We start from the raw sequence: 19007 nt of genomic DNA on the forward strand, positions 1-19007 counted from the left end.
TATCAGGCCCTGTATAAGATCTACTGAATCAGACACTCTGGGGAGTGGAGTCCAGTAGTCTTCATTTAACAAGCCCTGCATGTTAAAGTCTGAGAACCACTGCATTAGAACAAGGGATCTGATAGGAATTTACAATATACCTGGTGAGAAATGCCAAGTTTTTTAGCCAAAGTATTGGTTATAGTAATGGAGAAGCAGGCATAGACAGATTCAAATAAGTGTTTCAGATGGCCAGATTAAGTCAGAGTGGTAGGAGCACCAAGGAATAAGTCATCATCACTTCTGAGAGAGAGGTGGGGGCAGTGCTTGGTAGACATATAACAGTGACCCGTGGCTTTGAGAATGGATCAGACAGAATGAGATGCTGGGGGAAGCAAGCTAAGCATAATCCAGTAACCAGAACCCCAAGGGTGTCAGTGTTTCCTGCCCTGACTCCACATCATTGCTGGCCATGAAAAGTGAAATATTACCTAAGAAAGGTGTCCCCAAATGATGTTCCTGACTCATCTCACAAGCCAACAGAAACCCCAAACTTTAGATTCATGCTTATTTACAAACAGACCTTTTAGTTATCTAAACAATGCTGAATCTAAACAATCATACATTAACAAAATAATTTTGTTCTGGGCAGCATGTGCCCAGACTTCATGGTATGAATTGTGCTTGGGTAAGTCCACCATAGAAACTCCATTTCCCTTTGCCTTTGATGAGGATGAGCAGGTGGCATATTTGTGGCCAATTAAGTGGAATGGCAGGTGAATCAACGGGTGGCCCCTGGGAAAGACCTTCCTTTTCTAGAGGTAAAATATGCTTTTGCCACTTATCTTCTTTATTATTTTGGATGATGTCACACAAGGGAGTGGTGCTTGAATGAAGGGACAAATGAGGATGGAAGACAACAACACATAGAGGGTGGAAGAATAGAGAGATTAAATAAACTTGTCGGAGCCAAATTTGGGTTAGCCTCCATCTTGTCTTAAAACCACTCTTAGTTAGGTTTTTAGTAACTTACAGCCAAAAGCATTCCTGATAACCCACCTTTCCCTAGGAAACTACCAGAACTAACCTTAGCCTGCCTCTCGGTCCTGTTTATTACCCCTGGCCTCTAGATTTTTCAGCCTTACTGGAAACCTGATACCCATTCTGCTTTGTACTTTGAATCTGGCCCTATCTCCTCCTATACTCTTATCTCTGTACCCACCGACATCCAACGTCTGTGAACTGCAGACTCCTTTGTACTCTCAAACTCTTCATCATCTTCTCCAACTGACACCTAGTTATCCCCAAAGTCTGCTTCTTCTGTAGTATTTCAAGTAGAGTCTGGCACAATCCTTGTGGGGTGCATGTCTTCCTCACTGTCTACTGTTTTTCCCATTAAAGGCTGTTTGTTTCCTAACACTCACAGCTCTTTTAGGTGTAGCACATGGTCTTATACTTTACCACCCATCTCCACCCTGAGTTTCCATCTTCTATCAGATGCCACAATACTTCTCTACATACTTTAATAACTTTAGCTCTGGCTTACTCTTCTCTCCCCCATTTTCCCTGTGGTTATTCTGATGACTTCAATACATGATGTCCACTCAACACTTGGGCTTGGTATTTCTTACTCTTCAAATCCAACAACGTCGTCCTCCATCCTATTGTAATGGGAGAGGAGGAGACTCAATGGGATGTGGCCAGAAAGTGTCTGTCTAGATTATTAAATCCTGATCTCCCTGGAATTATAACATGATGCCTTCACAGTCCATCAATATTTATGGAGAAATCAACTCTAATATTAGTCTCTGTATTAATTCATGGCTGACTCTAGTAAAGATAACCGGGTACAAGCTGGTTTTGTTATTGGCTGAGGGGCAAGACACCCTGGTGAGGAGTATCACTGAAAAAAAATTGATAGCAGCCTTCATAAATGTCATTCAAAACAAGCATAAAAAGTTAATGACATCTTATTTTGAGTGCTTCAAGTTATATTATCAGATCAAATAGAAGCTACAATGACATGTTCTTTGTGAAAGAACAAAATAATTAGCCAAAGCTACTTAAGCATCAACTAAATATATGAAAAAAAAAATCCTATTAATCTATTAATCAAGCCAGAATGTGTTTTGTGTGGTCACAGCACATACACATATCCCAGCACAGTGGGTCCTTTGCATACATGTGGGCATTCAGTATAGTCATCAAAGTCATTGGTGAGCATTTAAATCAACAGAAGTCAAGAAGGGGCAGATGAGTAAGAAATTGTGGAAAAGCGCATTTTTATGGAGACATTAACAGAATCCCAAGTTTTCCAAAGAATTAAGTGAATACCCAGAAGACAAGTTCAGATATGCCAAGGCATCTCAAGACAAAGGCTGAATGCTGCTCTTGGGTGTTGGTGTCTCTTTGGTAACTATGGTGAAGTTGTATAAGCTTAAACACTATGTGTTGGAAATTCCTTGAGAATGAATCAGTGATGAATCCCTTGCCTTTGGTGAAACTGGGCTGAAATACTTCAAAGTTAAATTTGGAAATCTATGCTTGAAGACTTCGGTAATAGAAGTTTCAGCTAAAGTCGATGAAAAGAAAGAACAATCCCTAGCCCCTCATTTGTCGCCACACCCCCCAACCCCCCGGCTTAAAAAAAAAGAAAGGAAGAAAGGGAGATAAGCAACACATATGAAGGCTAGAACGTCTCAAGAGCAACCCACATTTCCTAAGGGAATTGGCCATGTTAGTAGCAGATGGGTTCTGTTTCAGTTTATTCTCACTTAGCCATGTCTGGGAAAAGTTAAGTTGTACAATTTTGTGGACAATATGCTGTGGAAAATATATTTGTTGCCATTTAAGATAAAGATATGAGCAATCATAAAGTGATCTTTATGGACAGTAATACTTGTGATATTAGCTTATAAAATTGTATGCAGAATTAGATTACTTTAGATAAGGTGACACATATCCAAGCTCCAAAAGTTACTTCTGCATGGTCGAAAAAGGCATAGTGCAGAAGGAATAAATTTGTATGCCTGGTATGCACATGTGCATGTGTGTGTGGTGGAGGGGAGTGGAGAAGTGGAATGTAAAGAGAAGTACTATTGGCCAAACAGGAGCTGGAAAAAAAAAAAAAAAAAGTCAAGTTATTCTGGGTATGTGTCAGAGAAAACTGCTACTCCGACTATGACAGAAATAATTATAGACTGAGGGAAAAAAGTATTATGGCCTGCTAACATTAGGAAGAATGAATCTACCACTATTCCCCATTTGCTTCCTGTCTCATGATAAGTTTCCATGAAAAAATTCTTTAAAAATTTTTACATATAAAGAAACCAGAGTTGAAACTCAAATATGAAAGGCTTGTTAGATCCAACTGAATAGAAAATAAAGTTCTCCCAAATTTTAAAACTACACTTTCCCTTTCTTTGAAAAGAAAAAAACTCCTGCATGACCAAAAACAACTTAAAAGTCCTGATTTTAAAGTTTCATACACCTTATCTTTCCTCCACAATGAAACATCTAGATTCTGTTCTGTCCTGTCAAGAGGCAGCCTTTTATTTTCTTTTGGGTAATTTTTATCCTTGGAGACATCGCCCCCTGCTGTAACACATGCTTAGTTGCAGAAGCATTTTTCACTCAAAAAAGGATATGAATAAAAAGAGACAATGATTATTAAAGTGAAAGAAACTTTATTTTGAATAATATACATATCATTAATTCCATTTAATTTCCATAGTGCATAGCTATGTGTAGAAGTACACAGGGAAAAATAAACATTAGAAATACCTAGCCATGAAAATACACAAGTGAAGACATTTGATATATCCATGGATAGGCTTGGAAGTATTATAAAACAGGATCCGTTAGAAAAGCATAAAAACCATGCAAAAAAAAAAACTTATCTAAATCATGGCAGGCACGTGCAATCAATATAAATCATAGTTTCTAGGTACAAAAACTATACATGTTCTTTGGATTAAAAGCAAATGGGTGGCTTGGCTTTTATGTCCAAGCCAAAAATCACGTATAGAAGTAAAAAGTATGTAGGTCAGGCATGGTGGCTCCCAGGCCTGTAATCCCAGCACTTTGGGAGGCCAAGACAGGCGGATCATCTGAGGTCAGGAGTTTGAGACCAGCCTGGCTAACATGGTGAAAACCTGTCTCTACTAAAAATACAAAAATTAGCTGGGCATGGTGGCATGCACCTGTAATCCCAGTTATTTGGGAGGCTGAGGCAGGACGATTGCTCAAAAAAAAAAAAAAAAAAATTGAAAAAGTGTGGATACTGTTATGCCACATGTGATAATAAAATATTTAAGGCCACAGATGGAAGTCACCCACTTACAAAGAGAATACTGAGAGGTAGGGTACATAAAAAAAAAATAGAGAAGTGCAATAAAAAAATGCCACCTCTGCCTGTATCAGGAAAGAGGAAATGTACAGGCATTAAAACGGCAGCTTTGCATACTACACTGCATTTCTCTGTCAAAAAGAATTCACTGTGTATTATTACAAAGGTCAGTGAATAAGATGAGGCAGTAAGTGTAGCGCCTTGATATTAGGGCAAATTTAGTTTCCTTTTCATTTTACACATGAGGGGAAAAAAAGGAGTGTATAACTAGAAATGCTCATCTTTCCATTCAGTACACTAACTTTTAAGTGTTTGGCACAAATGGAACAGAGACATGAAGTTTAATGAGATCCAAGCTTCCAACTAAATGATTTCACATTGGAAAAGCTATGGAAAGATAAAATTATTTACTGTTTTACAAATCAAATGCTTAAATCAAGTTTAAAAGCTGAGACAGAAAAAAAAATTGATAAAAAATGGCCAAAAAAATTAAACAAAATCTCTTGGTTTCCTTTACAGTTTCTTTTTTTGCCTTTTATTTTTTTCAAATTGCATTTTATGGTAGAAATGCAGACCACTTTGGATAGCTATGGCTCGATACTTCTGGGTGCCCTCCTCCTAAGACATCATCTTCTTACATTCCACTGAACAGAAAACCATCCCTTCTACTGGCATGAACTTCTGCCCAATGAGGCATTTGCTGCAGCAGGAGCACAGAAAGCACTCTGTGGATGCATGCCAGCTGAAGTTGTTATAGGTCACCCGCTGCACTTCTGGGTCGATGGCATTGTGGCATCCCTGACACACCTATTAAGAAATAACACAAGAGAAGAGGGTGAGAGATCAAGTTGTAATGGTAACATTTTCATCTTAGGACAAACTGAACACGTTTCTTTAGATGACAAATTAAAACTCATAATGACAACCTCAGAAATACACGATGGAGGGTGGCCTTCTAGCTAACCTTTTTGGCCAACTGTTAACAGAGGTTAATATACTGAACAATCTGAGAAACAATGGGTGAAGGCCAAACAGGTGATGTGATGCACGTAAGATAACTTCATGGCGTTCGAGGCAGAAAGTCTTGATGGGAAGTTCCAACGCAGTGTGCTTAGTTCTGATGTATTTTATTAGATTGCACATTTGTAATTACACAGAAGTTTATGAGATGATTTTTCCTTGTTCATTAAAGCTTTGAAGTGGTAATTTTACCTGTCTTACCTATGACACATGAGATTATTAACACCACTAATTTCTAGACAGTAGTAAATTAAAATCATGTTCAAAGTAATTAAGGACTCAATTAAAAATACTGACAGTGTTTGAGAATAATGAATTTGCACTAAAAATATAACTTGTAGTTAATTGGCTTCTATTCTGTCATAAGATCAGTCATAATTTATGTGTAATCTAATATTGTAGAACATGAATACTTACAATCCCTGTACCATTCAGTATGTGTTATGGATGAATATATACATGACATACAAACATGTATATATACACACACACACACATACATTTACACAAAATTTTCTTATTCAAACATGTATATGACCTATGTTATAGCAGAAAACAGCAAACCAGTTCAGACCTCTATAGTCCATGCCCTTCTGGTTTATACATGTTCTGAATGAATATGACTGTCTTAAAGTTTTTGTTTTAAATATTTCACAACAAGTGAAGAAGCCAAGACTGTCTGGTATCATAGGGACTAATCTTAGGCACCCTTGGCCTCGTAATGTGATTGTCAGGAATTACTGAGGGATAAGGGGCAGGAACAGGTGGGTAGACGTCATTCAGCTTGAGCCTCCTTACTTGAAGACTTCAAAATGCGGCTGCTACTCACTGGATAATTGGTTTAGGCAGTGAAGTGAGGCCTGTTATATATGTCCATTTCCGACCTGCATATTTTTTGGTTATATTGCTTCTGATTACAGAGATTATAGCTCTGTAATCTATAAGTTAGGTCAACCCAGTCTTCCCTGAGATACAAGGAAAATACTTTGTGTGATCAATATACTATTCCTGAATACAACAAAAATGAGTGTTTCAATTGCAAGCACCTTTCTAATGTGTAGCTGCACCACGCAAGCAACTGCTTTTTGTATGTATTTTATAGCTTTATTATTCATTTAGAATGATGTCTTATTGTTTTCCACATTTAATATTAATCTTTCCATTTTAAAATTTATGATCAACACATAATTGTACATATTTCTGGGTGTACTATGTGATGTTTCAATACATGTATACATAGTGTAGTGATCAAATCAGGGTAATTAGGATATCCCTCTCCTTAAACATTATATGATTTCCTTGTGATAAGAACATTCAATCTTTCAATATTTCTTGTTTGTATAAGTATTTTGAATGTGTTCTTGTAAAATACACTGTGTGTTTTATTGCCTTGCTTTTAGACCATGATCTATCTTCTTTTTCTCAGACCTGTTAATAGTATTTGTGGATCTTTTTATAATTACCCAAAACACACATTTTCAGTTGCAATTTACAAAAAAGAGATAACTAATGTTCAATTACACATGAAATTAAGAAAATTAAGTAAAAAGGTAATTAGTACACATAAATGGTATAGAGAATTAAGGTTTGTGGTTTCATAAAATTTTATTAATAATTTGATTACCATAAATTCAAAATCTGACATGTAATCACAGGTCAAATCCACTGATCCCTAATTCTTCGAAAATCTAAAATTGGCCCAGGCTGCGCCGAGGGCCTGGGGACTGCAGAACCCTTCAGGAACATGATGTGCTTCACCACTTTCCACCTGCATTTGATTTTCCCATGTTCCTAAACCTTTAATATTTCAAAGAATTCTTATTTCCTTCCATCCCTCTTTTTATTTGTACATAGGATGTAAAACAGCTAATGACATCTGTTGGAATGAGCTCTCTGCAGGAGTGTCCTGTGAATCTGGTGGATGTGAATTCCGGGGGTAACTATGGAGTTCTAGTGACTACACAGAGACAAAGTAGGTGCACGTCCCATTTTTTTTCCTTCCAGGTAATTTTTTTTTTTTTCTCAGAAATGTTGTTTGGAGTTGAGCACTTGATTTCAAGTCTAAAAATAATTTGTATTTTCCCTCTGTCTTTTTTAAGATTAAAAGATCTAAGCAGCTCAATGTCCTGAACTAGGTAAACTTCTCCAAATTTTATATAATGTAGCATGCTATGTGGGTAGCTCTCTTTGCTGTTAGCTGGAATTTGTTCTGGCAATGGATATGTATGCTCATTTTAATATTAGGTAAAGGCCAATGGTATATCCCATTGAGAAAGTAAACATAAAAGAAATGATGCTATATATATATAGTTTTGTTTTGTTTTGTTTTTGAAACGGAGTCTCGCACTGTCACCTGGGCTGGGGGTGCCATGCCAGGATCTCAGCTCATTATAACCTTCACCTCCCAGGTTCAAGCAGTTCTCCTGCCTCTGCCTCCCAAGTAGCTGGAATTACAGGCACTCGCCACCATGCCCAGCTAATTTTTTTGGTATTTTTAGTAGAGACAGGGTTTCACCATGTTGGCCAGGGTGGTCTCGAACTCCTGACCTCATGATTCGCCTGCCTTGGCCTCTCAAAGTGCTGGGATTACAGGTGTGAGCCACCACGCCTAGCCAAAATGATGCTATATTATAAAACTAAATAATTTTAAAATTATTTTATTAAAAAAAATCATATCTGTGGTTATTCCCTGCCACTGATTAGAAACAATGTAATACAGAGAAGCTTGTAACAGCTAAAAAAAGAAAAAATAGCAGTTTTATCTATTTCAATATATTTTTATTGAGCACCTATGTTGTCCTAGTGTTGGGAACAGAACAGAAAAGGCAGATAAAAAAATCCCTGCCCTGATGGAGTTACATTCTAGTCCTTGAGACTAAAGGTCAGACAGCAGCAAAAAAAAGGTATACATGATAATACCTTTGGTCTGTAGAAAAACTGTTGCAACAATATTCACTGAAGCAGTTTTTAGCTAAATAATGTATCAGGTTACATGGTGATTTAACATCTTGTTCCCCAGGTAAAGGAAGGCCCACAGTAGCCCCAAAGCGAGAAATATTAAGAACACCAGTCAGTCACTAAACATTTTCTAAGTGCCGACACTGAAGATACAGAAATAGTAAGGTAAGCTCTACCCTCCAGCTGCTTACAGTCTAGTGAAGGAGACAGATGAGTGACATTCACACACACACGCCGCCCCCACCCAACAACCCCCCATACACACCATTGGGAACACGGAGAGCCTGGAGACAATGATGGAGTTTGGGCACAGGGAATCAGGAAAGGTGTTCTGAAAAAAAGTTAAAGCTAAACTGAATCTAAAGGAATAAATGTGTAGGTACAGTCAGGTAAAACAGGGAAAAGTAGGGTGTGTTAGAAAAACTATAAAGAGTAAGCAAAAGACAAAGAACAGTGTGTAAACTAGAAAACGCTGGTGAGCATGTGGAAATGTATGATTTGGGTTGGATAACTAGTACAAGGGACAGGAGAGGCAAGAAGGAGCCAGATATATTAAAAGTTTAATAATTTGAATTTTAGGAAGATCATTTTCCATCATTATGGTGGGTAGCTTTTGAGCAAGATGAATGAAAGTTTGAGGCCACTGCAATAGTCAAAATGACAAAAAAAAAGGTCTGAAGTAGAGCGGTTGTAATTATGAGAATGTGAAATACATTGGTGACACACAGTTGACAGAAAATGAATAACTGGGGAATAAACGCTGAAAATTGGCAGTGACATCAAATCTTGTTACGTTATCTTCAAAGTACCACACTCTTGTAACTATATAAACTATATGTAATTTCATTCCTTAGCCAGGAGTCTCTTTTACTTTATTTATAGCTCAGGGGACCATTAAAACGTATTTGTTTTGCTGCATATAAAGAAGTAAATGTCTTTTTGGATACTCCTGGCTTACACACTTTACCATCTATGGTCAACTTTTTACCCTTTATCTACATTACCATCACTTGGCCATTATACAACAGCAGCTCTGTGTAAGCAGAATAAATGCAAGAAAAAAATATACTTTCACATTGGAATGTTTGCCCACATAAAAATCTAAATATGCAGGCCAAATTTTGTTATGCCAAATCATTCAATAAGAGTTTAAGAAATAGGTATCTTACAATCTCCAGGTAGCAAAAACAAAATTCCAGTGGGTGGTCCAGTAACACGAACAGAAAGCATCATATTCAAATAGAGCTAAAGAACATCAATAGCGCCTAGACACCGTTATTGAAATGGAATCTGATTGCTAACCATGAGAATAAAACAATCTCATTCCCATTAAGAATTTTTTAAGTGAGGATTTTATTACTAAGCAGTACCTATAATTGATACTATAAACTTCACAAGTAGAAATCTTGAGGTGGCTCATAGTCAATGCCTGTATTGTTTTTGAATTGCCTTGATTTTAACACCCTGTGGTAGGAATAATTTGCTTTCTACTTAGGAGGAGTGCTTTCTGTTTCCCATTTGTAAGAGGCTTTAAGAAAAGCAAAAACTCAAGTCCTAAAGCAGGCTGAGGCAAAACCATATCCTTAGAACACTTCTCACCACAGCATGATTCTTCACATAGCAGGGCTTGCACACGGGCTTGTCATTGACCATCACGTATATTTCCCCAGCTAGAATGCTATCACAGTCAAAGCAGCAGAAGTGTTTCAGGTGCCAATTCTGGTTTTCTGCCTGGGTATACTCATTGCTGAATATCAGCTAGGAAGAAGATAAAAATAAAGATTTTTTTTAATATAATAATTTACATGTGTAACAACAAACTTTCTCAGGGTCTAAAGTTTGAAAATGATAACCTAAAGCTTGAACTTATGCTATCATTTAATTTAGTCTAAATCAATCTTTTGTATTTCTAGTCTTTCATTTGTTAACCCAATTAACACAGACAGAATGAATGATATCAAAAGTTAATCTTTTAAAACTTCTGTGGATGTAAACAGAGCAACTGCTGTTTGGTTAAGTCTTGTTGCCTTCTAGGTAAAGGGACTGTATGAGGGTCTAAGAGGGCACCAGCATGCAGGAGGTCCCATAGAACGTACCTCGTCACAGCCAGCACATCGGGGTTTCTCGCTGTCACAGTAATGTCTGCCACAATATAGCTTCTCATTCTTCCAAAAATAAATCATGTCAACCAGGAGTTCATGGCAGGTGCTGCAGACAAAACAAGCTGGGTGCCACAGTTTATCATAGCCAGCCCTTTCGGCATAGATGGCGGGGTCGCCTTCTTTCATACTCAGTTTGCAGCAATAGCAGGACTGAAAGGGAAGCCATCCAGAACAACCTAGTCATTAGAAGACTGCCATTTCTTATCACTGGCTTCAGTAGAAATTCAGAGAAACAACTTTGAAGAGACATAATTTCTACTGAAATTACAAATTTGTCGACGTAGATAATAACATATTAATACTTCTGTGAAATGGAATCTCAGCTTTCTCCAGGCTACTCAAATCTACTTCATTCACCCTGTGTGTAACAGGGCATTATTTCCTGAATTAAGGTCACTTATGGAAAAAGGAAAATAGTAATTTTCAGCTCAATTTTAAGCAGATACGGCTTATTAGTGCTCTTTTTTCAGGACTAAGCCTTATTGGTTGGTGTGCTAACTGGAGCTATGAGGAATATATTACAGCAGGTTTAGTTCTTATGTCTGTTCATCTGTGTCCTAATTGCCTCCTACCTTCAAGTCATTAGCAAAATACTTCAATTTCTCCCTTTAGAAGAGACTTAGAAAAGAGCTTCACTGTATATCCACAAAAATTAAATTTAAGTTTGAATTTTAGGCATGTTCTCACAAGCAAAACTGAATTAACCTAAGCATATACTCTTATTTATGGGCAGAGATAAGCAATTAATACCAAGAGTATGTTTAGAAACAGACTATAGAATAATACACTGTCCTTGATCAGCATGCCAATACCAACTACTGTCTGTATATAAAACTCACAGTTATCCTTGATAATAAATGCATAGAAAATTTGGCTTTAGATAGAAGTTTTAAACATGATGACCCTCTGTGGGAAGTCTAAAGTGAATCTTAATTCTGTTTATTCCCCATACCTATTCCCTTTTGGAAACTCAGAGGAATAGTCCCCAAAAAAGTTCAAAGGAAGGGAAAAAACTCTGTAAAGTATACAAATTGGGCCACTCTACTTACATACTGAGTTCTTTTGTTCTCAGCAGACTTGTCCTCCATGGCCCCCACTGCTGCTGGGGTGCTTCTGTCCCCTCCAGGAATGTTCATTTGTTTCGGGCCTTGGGCATCCATCTCACAGGGAAGTTTGACATCTCCTACTCCCAGAGCTTCGCTCTTATATTTCTTTACAAACTGCTCCATCTCCTTCACCTCTCTGGGAGACAACTCATGGCACTTTGAAGGGTCCTGGTCATGTGCAGGGAGCTGCTTTGCCAGCTGCTTCTTCCGGTACTGTGCCCCCTCTGAGCCTGCTACTGGCTGCTTTTCCTTGGGTAGCATCTGCATGTACTGCCTGGCCTGAACGACAAGGAAGGAGGCCAGTGTTAACTGGGATTAGCCATTAGGCGGTGTGATGTTTTAGAACACACATCAGAAGCAAGTTACTTAAGAAAGAAGTGGATTCTATCCAACAGTAGCAACTCACCCTCACAGTATATTAAGAAGTTAAAACTCAAAAACGGTACACGAAATAGATTTAGTTGGGTAAAAAGTAACACTTCTTCTCCATGAAATTACGTATTATTTCAGTTTGGAAGATCTAGGGAGTTGGAAAAATTTTATGAAGTATTTAGACTTACATTCAAAAGACTAGAAAAGGAACCAGAAGTCAAAGTAATGAGAACCCTGGAAGAATAATAGGTCTGGGATGTGTGAAGTTGATTAGGTCACCAAAGAAACTGCCCCAAATAAATGCTCCAGGAACTTCAATAAAGGAAATCTCTGTCCCCATATTACTTACCAATGCCTGATTCTGGACAGGAGGTGCCCACTCATAGGTAACCGTATTGATGGAGACATTCTTCTTGGCAGCAACTGGATTGGTCAATATCATAACATTGCGTTTATACATGGGAATTCCATCTGACTTTAGTTTTGCAATCAGGGTGGTATACTTGGTGTCTTCAAAAAGTTTTCCGACTTTTCGATCCTCTTCATTGCTCAAGAGGACATCATGTTCTTCTTGGCCACACTTGCAGTTACGACATATTTTTCTATAATTTTGAAAATAAGTAGAAAATGATTAATCGTACTTAATCGATATTTATGTTGATACATTTACAGTTCATAAAATACTTTTAGGCATATTCTATATCATAGTATGCAAAGGCAAGTTCTTTTTTTTTTTACAAGGGAGAATAAGTATCCATAAAGTTGCAAGAAGGAAACAAAACACAACTTTGCTTGATAAGGCTTTTGAGAGCAAGGTTGTAAAAATTGACAAGAGGGACCCAATTAAACTGAAGAGCTTCTACAAAGCAAAAGAAACTGGCAACAGGACAGACAGACAACCTACAGAATGGAAGAAAATATTTGCAAACCCTACATCGAATAAAGGTCTAATATTCAGAATCTATAAGGAACAATTCAACAAGCAAAAGGCAACCCCATTAAAAAATGGGAAAAGGACATGAACAGACACTTCTCAAAAGAAGATACACGTATGGCCAACAAATGTATGAAAACATGCTCAATATCACTAATCATTAAGGAATGCAAATCAAAACCATGATGAGATGCCATCTCCCATCAATCAGAATAGCTATTACTAAAAAGTAAAAAAATAACAGATGTTGCGGAAAAAAGGGAATGCTTATACACTGTTGGTGAGAATGTAAATTAGTTCAGCCACTGTGGAAACCAGTTTGGAGATTTCTCAAAGAACTCAGAACTACCATTCAACCCAGCAATCCCAAAGGAAAATGCATTGTTTTTCCAAAAAGACAATGCACTCGTATGTTTATCACAGTAGTATTCACAATAGGAAAGACATAGTGGAATCAACCTAGATGCCCATCAATGGTAGACTGGATAAAGAAAATGTGGAACATAGTCACCATGGAATACTATGCAGCCATAAAAAAGAATGAAATCATGTCCTTTGAAGCAAAATGAATGCAGCTGGAAGCCATTATCTTAAGTGAATTAATACAGGAACAGAAAACCAAATACTACATATTCTCACTTATAAGTGGGAGCTAAATATTGAGTACACATGGACACAAAGATGGGACTAATAGACATTGGGGACTATTAGAGTGAGGAGGGTGAGAGGGAGCAATGTTTGAAAAGCTAACTCTCAGGTACTATGGTCACCACCTGTGTGATGGGATCACTTGTACCCCAAACCTTAGTAACATGCAATTTACCCATGTAAAATACCTGTACTGCACATGTATATTCTGAATCTAAAATGGAAGTTGAAAAAAAGAGGAAAGCAGCAGAATTATCAGTCACTAATACTGTATTTTTGGAAATTACTGAATTAAGTTTTGTGATTTAGATGGTACCATAACGTTTCAACTGAATTTTCAAAGTAGGTGTTTTAATAAATTCAGTATGTTTTGTCAACCAAACGTGCATCTGCATTTCTGATATGATCAGGAGAAGCAATTATTCATTTGATCTTTATCGAAACTAACCAAGATTTTTTCAATTAATTCACTGAAAGAAGTGATGGCCCCAATAACAGACATCTTCAATTGTACCATTAAAAAAATAAGACTGTGATTAAAAAGTACACACTTAAAGGTACATGTCTGAGTGTAACCCCATCTGATATTCCTTATGCTGTCACCAAATAGTGAATAAATAATAAAGAAAAAGAAATGAATTAAATAAAACCACAAAAATTATATGCGTTTCCTTATTTTATTTAAGCAACAGGCTTTGTATTTTATTGCATGTTAACATTTTATAGCCATTATCCAAGGTTTCGTGTTTGTTTTTTTTTTTAGTGAGAGATAGGGAAACTTTTCCCATCAAAGACTACAACCTTTCTCATTTTCTTCTCAATTTTTTTTGCCCTCCATTTCCTTCCCTTTTGTTTTCCTTTCTCTTTTCTTCCCTTATTTTATTTCTTCAAACGCTTATTGCCACCTACCATGTGCTCTCTGCCATCACGGTGTTTTTTATAGTTCAAGGACAATGTTCTCTTTTTCACTCTGGTTTGGTACACAGACATTCATTCATTCATGCAACATACATGAGTGCCCATGTGCCAAGCAATGTACTTCACACTAGGACATAGTGCTCCAAAAAACAAAAAAAAGAAGGTCCTAGTCTCTGACTTGTAGAACTTACTGTCTGGTGGAAGACAGACATTAAATAATCACGCACACACACACAATTTCATTTGTGATAGGAAAGTCAAGTATAGGGTCCCTTGAGAAGATGTAATTTTGACTTTAAACTAGTGAAGAAGGGACTCCATAAGAAGGTGACATTTAGGTTGAGATCTGGATGATGTATGAAACATAGGTGTAAACTGTGTATGTGGGTGTGTATCTGGGAAGAAGAAAAGGAAGGAAAAGAAAAGTCTCTAGTATCTGGGTATAAAGAGGAATACCTGCGGTGATCCTGAATTAGGAAAGAAACTGTCCCCTTAGGTGTCATAACCAGGGGAGGATGGTATGACTGTAGGAAGATGAGTCAATGGGAGGGTGGCAAGGCTGGAGGGGTAGGGATGAAGTCATGCAGGGGCTTATAGAACACATTAAGGAATCTGGGCTTCATCATAAGAGCAATCAGGAGGCAGCAAAGGTTTTTTGGTAATGGAATAAAATGATCAGATCTGTAATTTTAAATATCACAATATCTGCCATGTGGTAAATGGATTAGGAGTGAAACATAACTGGAAATAGCGAGAAAAGTTAACATGTTAATTATGCATCCAGTTTGCAATGGCATGGTTCTAAGTAACAGGATACTGCCACTACTTCACAAATGGAATTTATATCTTGGAGGGTTATTGTTTTGGTCCAGATAAAATATTCTATGGCTTAGATTATTCAACAGTAGAGATGAAAAGAAAGGAGGAAATTTGAGGTCTCGTCGAACAGAAACCTGACTAAACTTTGTGATTTGGATATGGTGATGGTAAAGGGAAGGCTCAGTGATATGGTTTGGCTGTGACCCCACCCACATCTCATCTTGAATCGTAGTTCCCATAATTCCCATGTGTCATGGGACGGATGTGGTAGGAGGTAATTGAATCATGAGGGCTGTTACCCTCATGCTATTCTCATGATAGTGAGTGAGTTCTCACAAGATTTGATGGTTTTATAAGGGACTTTTCCTCCTTTTGCTCGGCACTTCTCCTTCCTGCCACAATGTGAAGAATGTGTTTGCTTCCCGTTCAGTCATGTTTGTAAGCTTCCTGAGGCCTCCCAGCCATGCTGAACTGTGAGTCAATTAAATCTCTTTCCTTTATAAATTGCCCAGTCTCAGGTATGTCTTTATTAGCAGCATGAGAATGGACTAATATAGTAAATTGGTACTGCAAAGAGTGGCGTGCTGCTATAAGGATACCTGAAAATGTGGAAGCGATTTTGGAACTGGGTAACAGGCAGAGGTTAGAAAAGTCTGGAGGGCTAATAAGACAAGTTGATGTGAGAAAGTTTGGAAATTCCTAGAAACTTGGAGGGTTCAGAAGACAGGAAGATGTGGGAAAGTTTGGAACTTCCTAGAGACTTGTTGAATGACTTTTACCAAAATACTGATGAAGACAATGAAGTCCAGGCTGAGGTGGTCTCAGATGGAGATGAGGAACTTGCTGGGAACTGGTATAAAGGCCACTCTGGCTATTCAAAGAGACTGGTGGTATTTTGCCCCTGCCCTAGAATCTGTAGGCAGGGGCAAAACTTTGAACTTGAGAGAGGTGATTTAGGGTATCTGGTAGGAGAAAGTTTTAAGCAGCAAAGCATTCAAGAGGTGATGGAGGATAAAAGTTTGAAAAATCTGCAGCCTGACAATGTGATACAAAAGAAAAAGCCATTTTCTGGGGAGGAATTCAAACTCGTTGCAGAAATTTCCATAAGTAACAAGGTGCTCAGATGTTAATCACCAAGACAATGGAGAAAATGTCTCCAGGGCCTGTCAGAGAGCTTCACAGCAGCCCCTCCCATCACAGGCCTGGAGGCCTAGGAGGGAAAAATGCTTTCGTGGACCAGGCCCAGGGTCCCCTTGCTCTGTGCAGCCTTGGGACATGCTGCCCTGCATCCCAGCTTTTTCAGCTCCAGTGGTGGCTCAAAGGGGCCAAGGTATAGCTTGGGCCACTGCTTCAGAGGGTGCAAGCCCCAAGCCTTGGCAGCTTCCATAAGGTATTGGTCCTGCAGGTATGCAGAAGACATGTTTGGGAACCTCTGCCTAGATTTTGGAGGATGTATGAAAATGCCTGGATGTCCAGGCAGAAGTTTGTTGCAGGGGCAGAGTCCTCATGGAGAACTTCTGCTAGGGTAGTGTGGAAGGGATATGTGGGGTCAGAGCCCCCACACAGCATCCTCACAAGGGCGCTGCCTCGTGAAGCTATAAGAAGAGGGCCACCATCCTCTAGACCCCAGAATGGTAGATCCAAGGACAGCCGCAGGCACTCAATACCAGCCTGTGAAAGCAGCTGGGAGTGGGACCGTACCCTGCAAAGCCACAAGGATGGAGCTGCCTAAGGTCATGGGGAGCCCACCTTTTTTGCATTAGCACGCCCTAGATGTGAGACATGAAGTCAAAGGAGATCATTTTGGAACTTTAAGGTTTAATGACTGCCCTATTGGATTTCCAACTCATGGGGCCTATAGCCCCTTTGTTTTGGCCAGTTTCCCCCATTTGGAATGGCATATTTACCCAATGCCTGTACCCTCATTGTATCTAGGAAGTAACTAACTTGCTTTTGATTTTACTGGCTCACAGGCAGAAGGGACTTGCCTTGTCTCAGATAAGACTTTGGACTTGGACTTTTGAGTTAATGCTGGAATGAGTTAAGACTTTGGGAGACTGTTGGAAGGGCATGATTCTGTTTTGAAAAGTGAGGACATGAGAGTGGGAGGGGCCGGGGCAGAATGATATGGTTTGGCTGTGTCCCCACCCAAATCTCATCTTGAATTGTATTTCCCAATCCCACGTGTTGTGGGAGGGACATGATGGGAGGTAACTGAATCATGGGAGCTATTACCCTCTATGCTCTTCTTGTGATGGTGAGTGAATTCTCATGAGATCTGATGGTTTTATACAGGGCTTTTCTCCATTTTCCTAGGCACTTCGTGTTGCCACCATGTGAAGAAGGATGTGTTTGCTTCCCCTTCTGCCACGACTGTAAGATTCCTGAGGCCTTCCCAGCCATGCTGAACTGTGAGTCAATTAAACCTCTTTCCTTTATAAGTTACCCAGTCCTGGGTATGTCTTTATTAGCATTGAGAGAGCAGACTAATACACTCAGTCCCTCGAAAAATAAAACCAAGTTTCTGAGATGAGTAAATTAGTAGAAGGAATATAATATATTAAGACAGTTTATTCAAAAGATGAACAGTTTTGCAGTATGGAGTGGGGAAGGCCGATGGAAGCCTCCAAAATGAAACCACTGATAAATCTGATATGCCTGTGAGATAAGGTAAAGATATCACAGAGTGTAGGATATATAACTCTCAGGTTAAACACTGTAGCCTGGTAGGAAATATAAATTTGGTGGTCAGAGAACAATATAATGAATATGAGTTAAAGAGATCATCTGTGCCTCTTGGCGAAAGTGTAGAGGGAAAAAGTAAGGACCCAAGAAAGAGTCTGGCAGAAGAAAAGAAGCTGGAAAAGGTGACAGAGAAAAACAGAGTAGTAGGGAGTGGTGTTAAAGATTTAAGCTGGAACTAATATATAAGGCAACGACAGCATAAAATTAAGATTGGCGATCTGAGTGTTTTAAAACACATTCTAAAGATACATTGTTCAGTCTATATAAACATGGATTAACTTTAGATAGGTTAAGTATGCATGTTGAAATAATTAGATAACTAAACAAAAAATTTATACTTGAAAACACTCAAATTAGAAAATAGGAAAGAATAAAGTACTAAGTGTTCAATTCAGGAAGTTAGGAGAAAGGCATAATAAGTCTGAAGTAAAAGGAAGGAAAATAAAGAGAATAGAAGAAACTAGTAAAGGGAAATGGCAACAATTCTAGAAAGAGTTTCTGCAGGGTGGGGCACGGGGGGAACAAACCCAGACACTCAGCATAGATCATACTTACTCCATTAGTTTTAAGATGTGAAGCAAGAAAGCAACCTTGCTGTCACTAATTCTAATCATGTTGTTCTGAAGGTGCTAATCAGAACAGTGTGAAAAAAAGTTACAAGAATTCATCAGAAAGAAAAAAACTAAACTGTTGCTATTCATAGACGCTATGAATGATCACAGAGAAATGCAATGTATTAATTAGCATTAAGAAGAGTTTAATAAGTTTTCTAAATTTAAAATTAATATAAGTCATGGAATTTCTCTACATCAGAAACGGAAAAAACAACAACTAAAAACCCAAATGAATCTCATTGCCAAATAATACATTATTAATTATAGATTTTAGGTTGTTATATTCTGAATGTTCTTAAAATACTTTTCAGTATGCAAACTGAAAATATTAGATTTGACTTATATATTCCGAGAGATGCAGAGAGAGAGAGAGAGAGAGAGAGA

At 38.2% G+C, this 19007-nt stretch overlaps 1 protein-coding gene across 3 annotated transcripts in view; it reads right to left on the bottom strand.

Moving 5' to 3' along the window:
* Positions 1–3648: 3648 nt before the first annotated feature.
* TES (testin LIM domain protein) overlaps positions 3649–19007 on the bottom strand; it is a 49917-nt gene continuing 34558 nt past the window's right edge. For 2 of the 3 annotated variants that reach the window (XM_017870657.1, XM_017870658.1), the window contains exons 3-7: positions 12295–12547; positions 11517–11852; positions 10402–10617; positions 9905–10063; positions 3649–5134 (exon numbers count right to left, since the gene is read on the bottom strand). In XM_017870657.1, coding sequence (XP_017726146.1) covers positions 4946–5134; positions 9905–10063; positions 10402–10617; positions 11517–11852; positions 12295–12547 — 1153 coding nt within the window. In that variant the 3' untranslated portion in view covers positions 3649–4945. Of the gene's footprint in view, positions 5135–8286; positions 8637–9904; positions 10064–10401; positions 10618–11516; positions 11853–12294; positions 12548–19007 lie in introns of those variants that run through there. The other variant, XM_017870659.1, reaches the window with a different exon arrangement.

This window comes from Rhinopithecus bieti, unplaced genomic scaffold (assembly GCF_001698545.2).
Source record: "Rhinopithecus bieti isolate Rb0 unplaced genomic scaffold, ASM169854v2 scaffold_5350, whole genome shotgun sequence".
NCBI classification, from domain to species: Eukaryota; Metazoa; Chordata; class Mammalia; order Primates; family Cercopithecidae; genus Rhinopithecus; species Rhinopithecus bieti.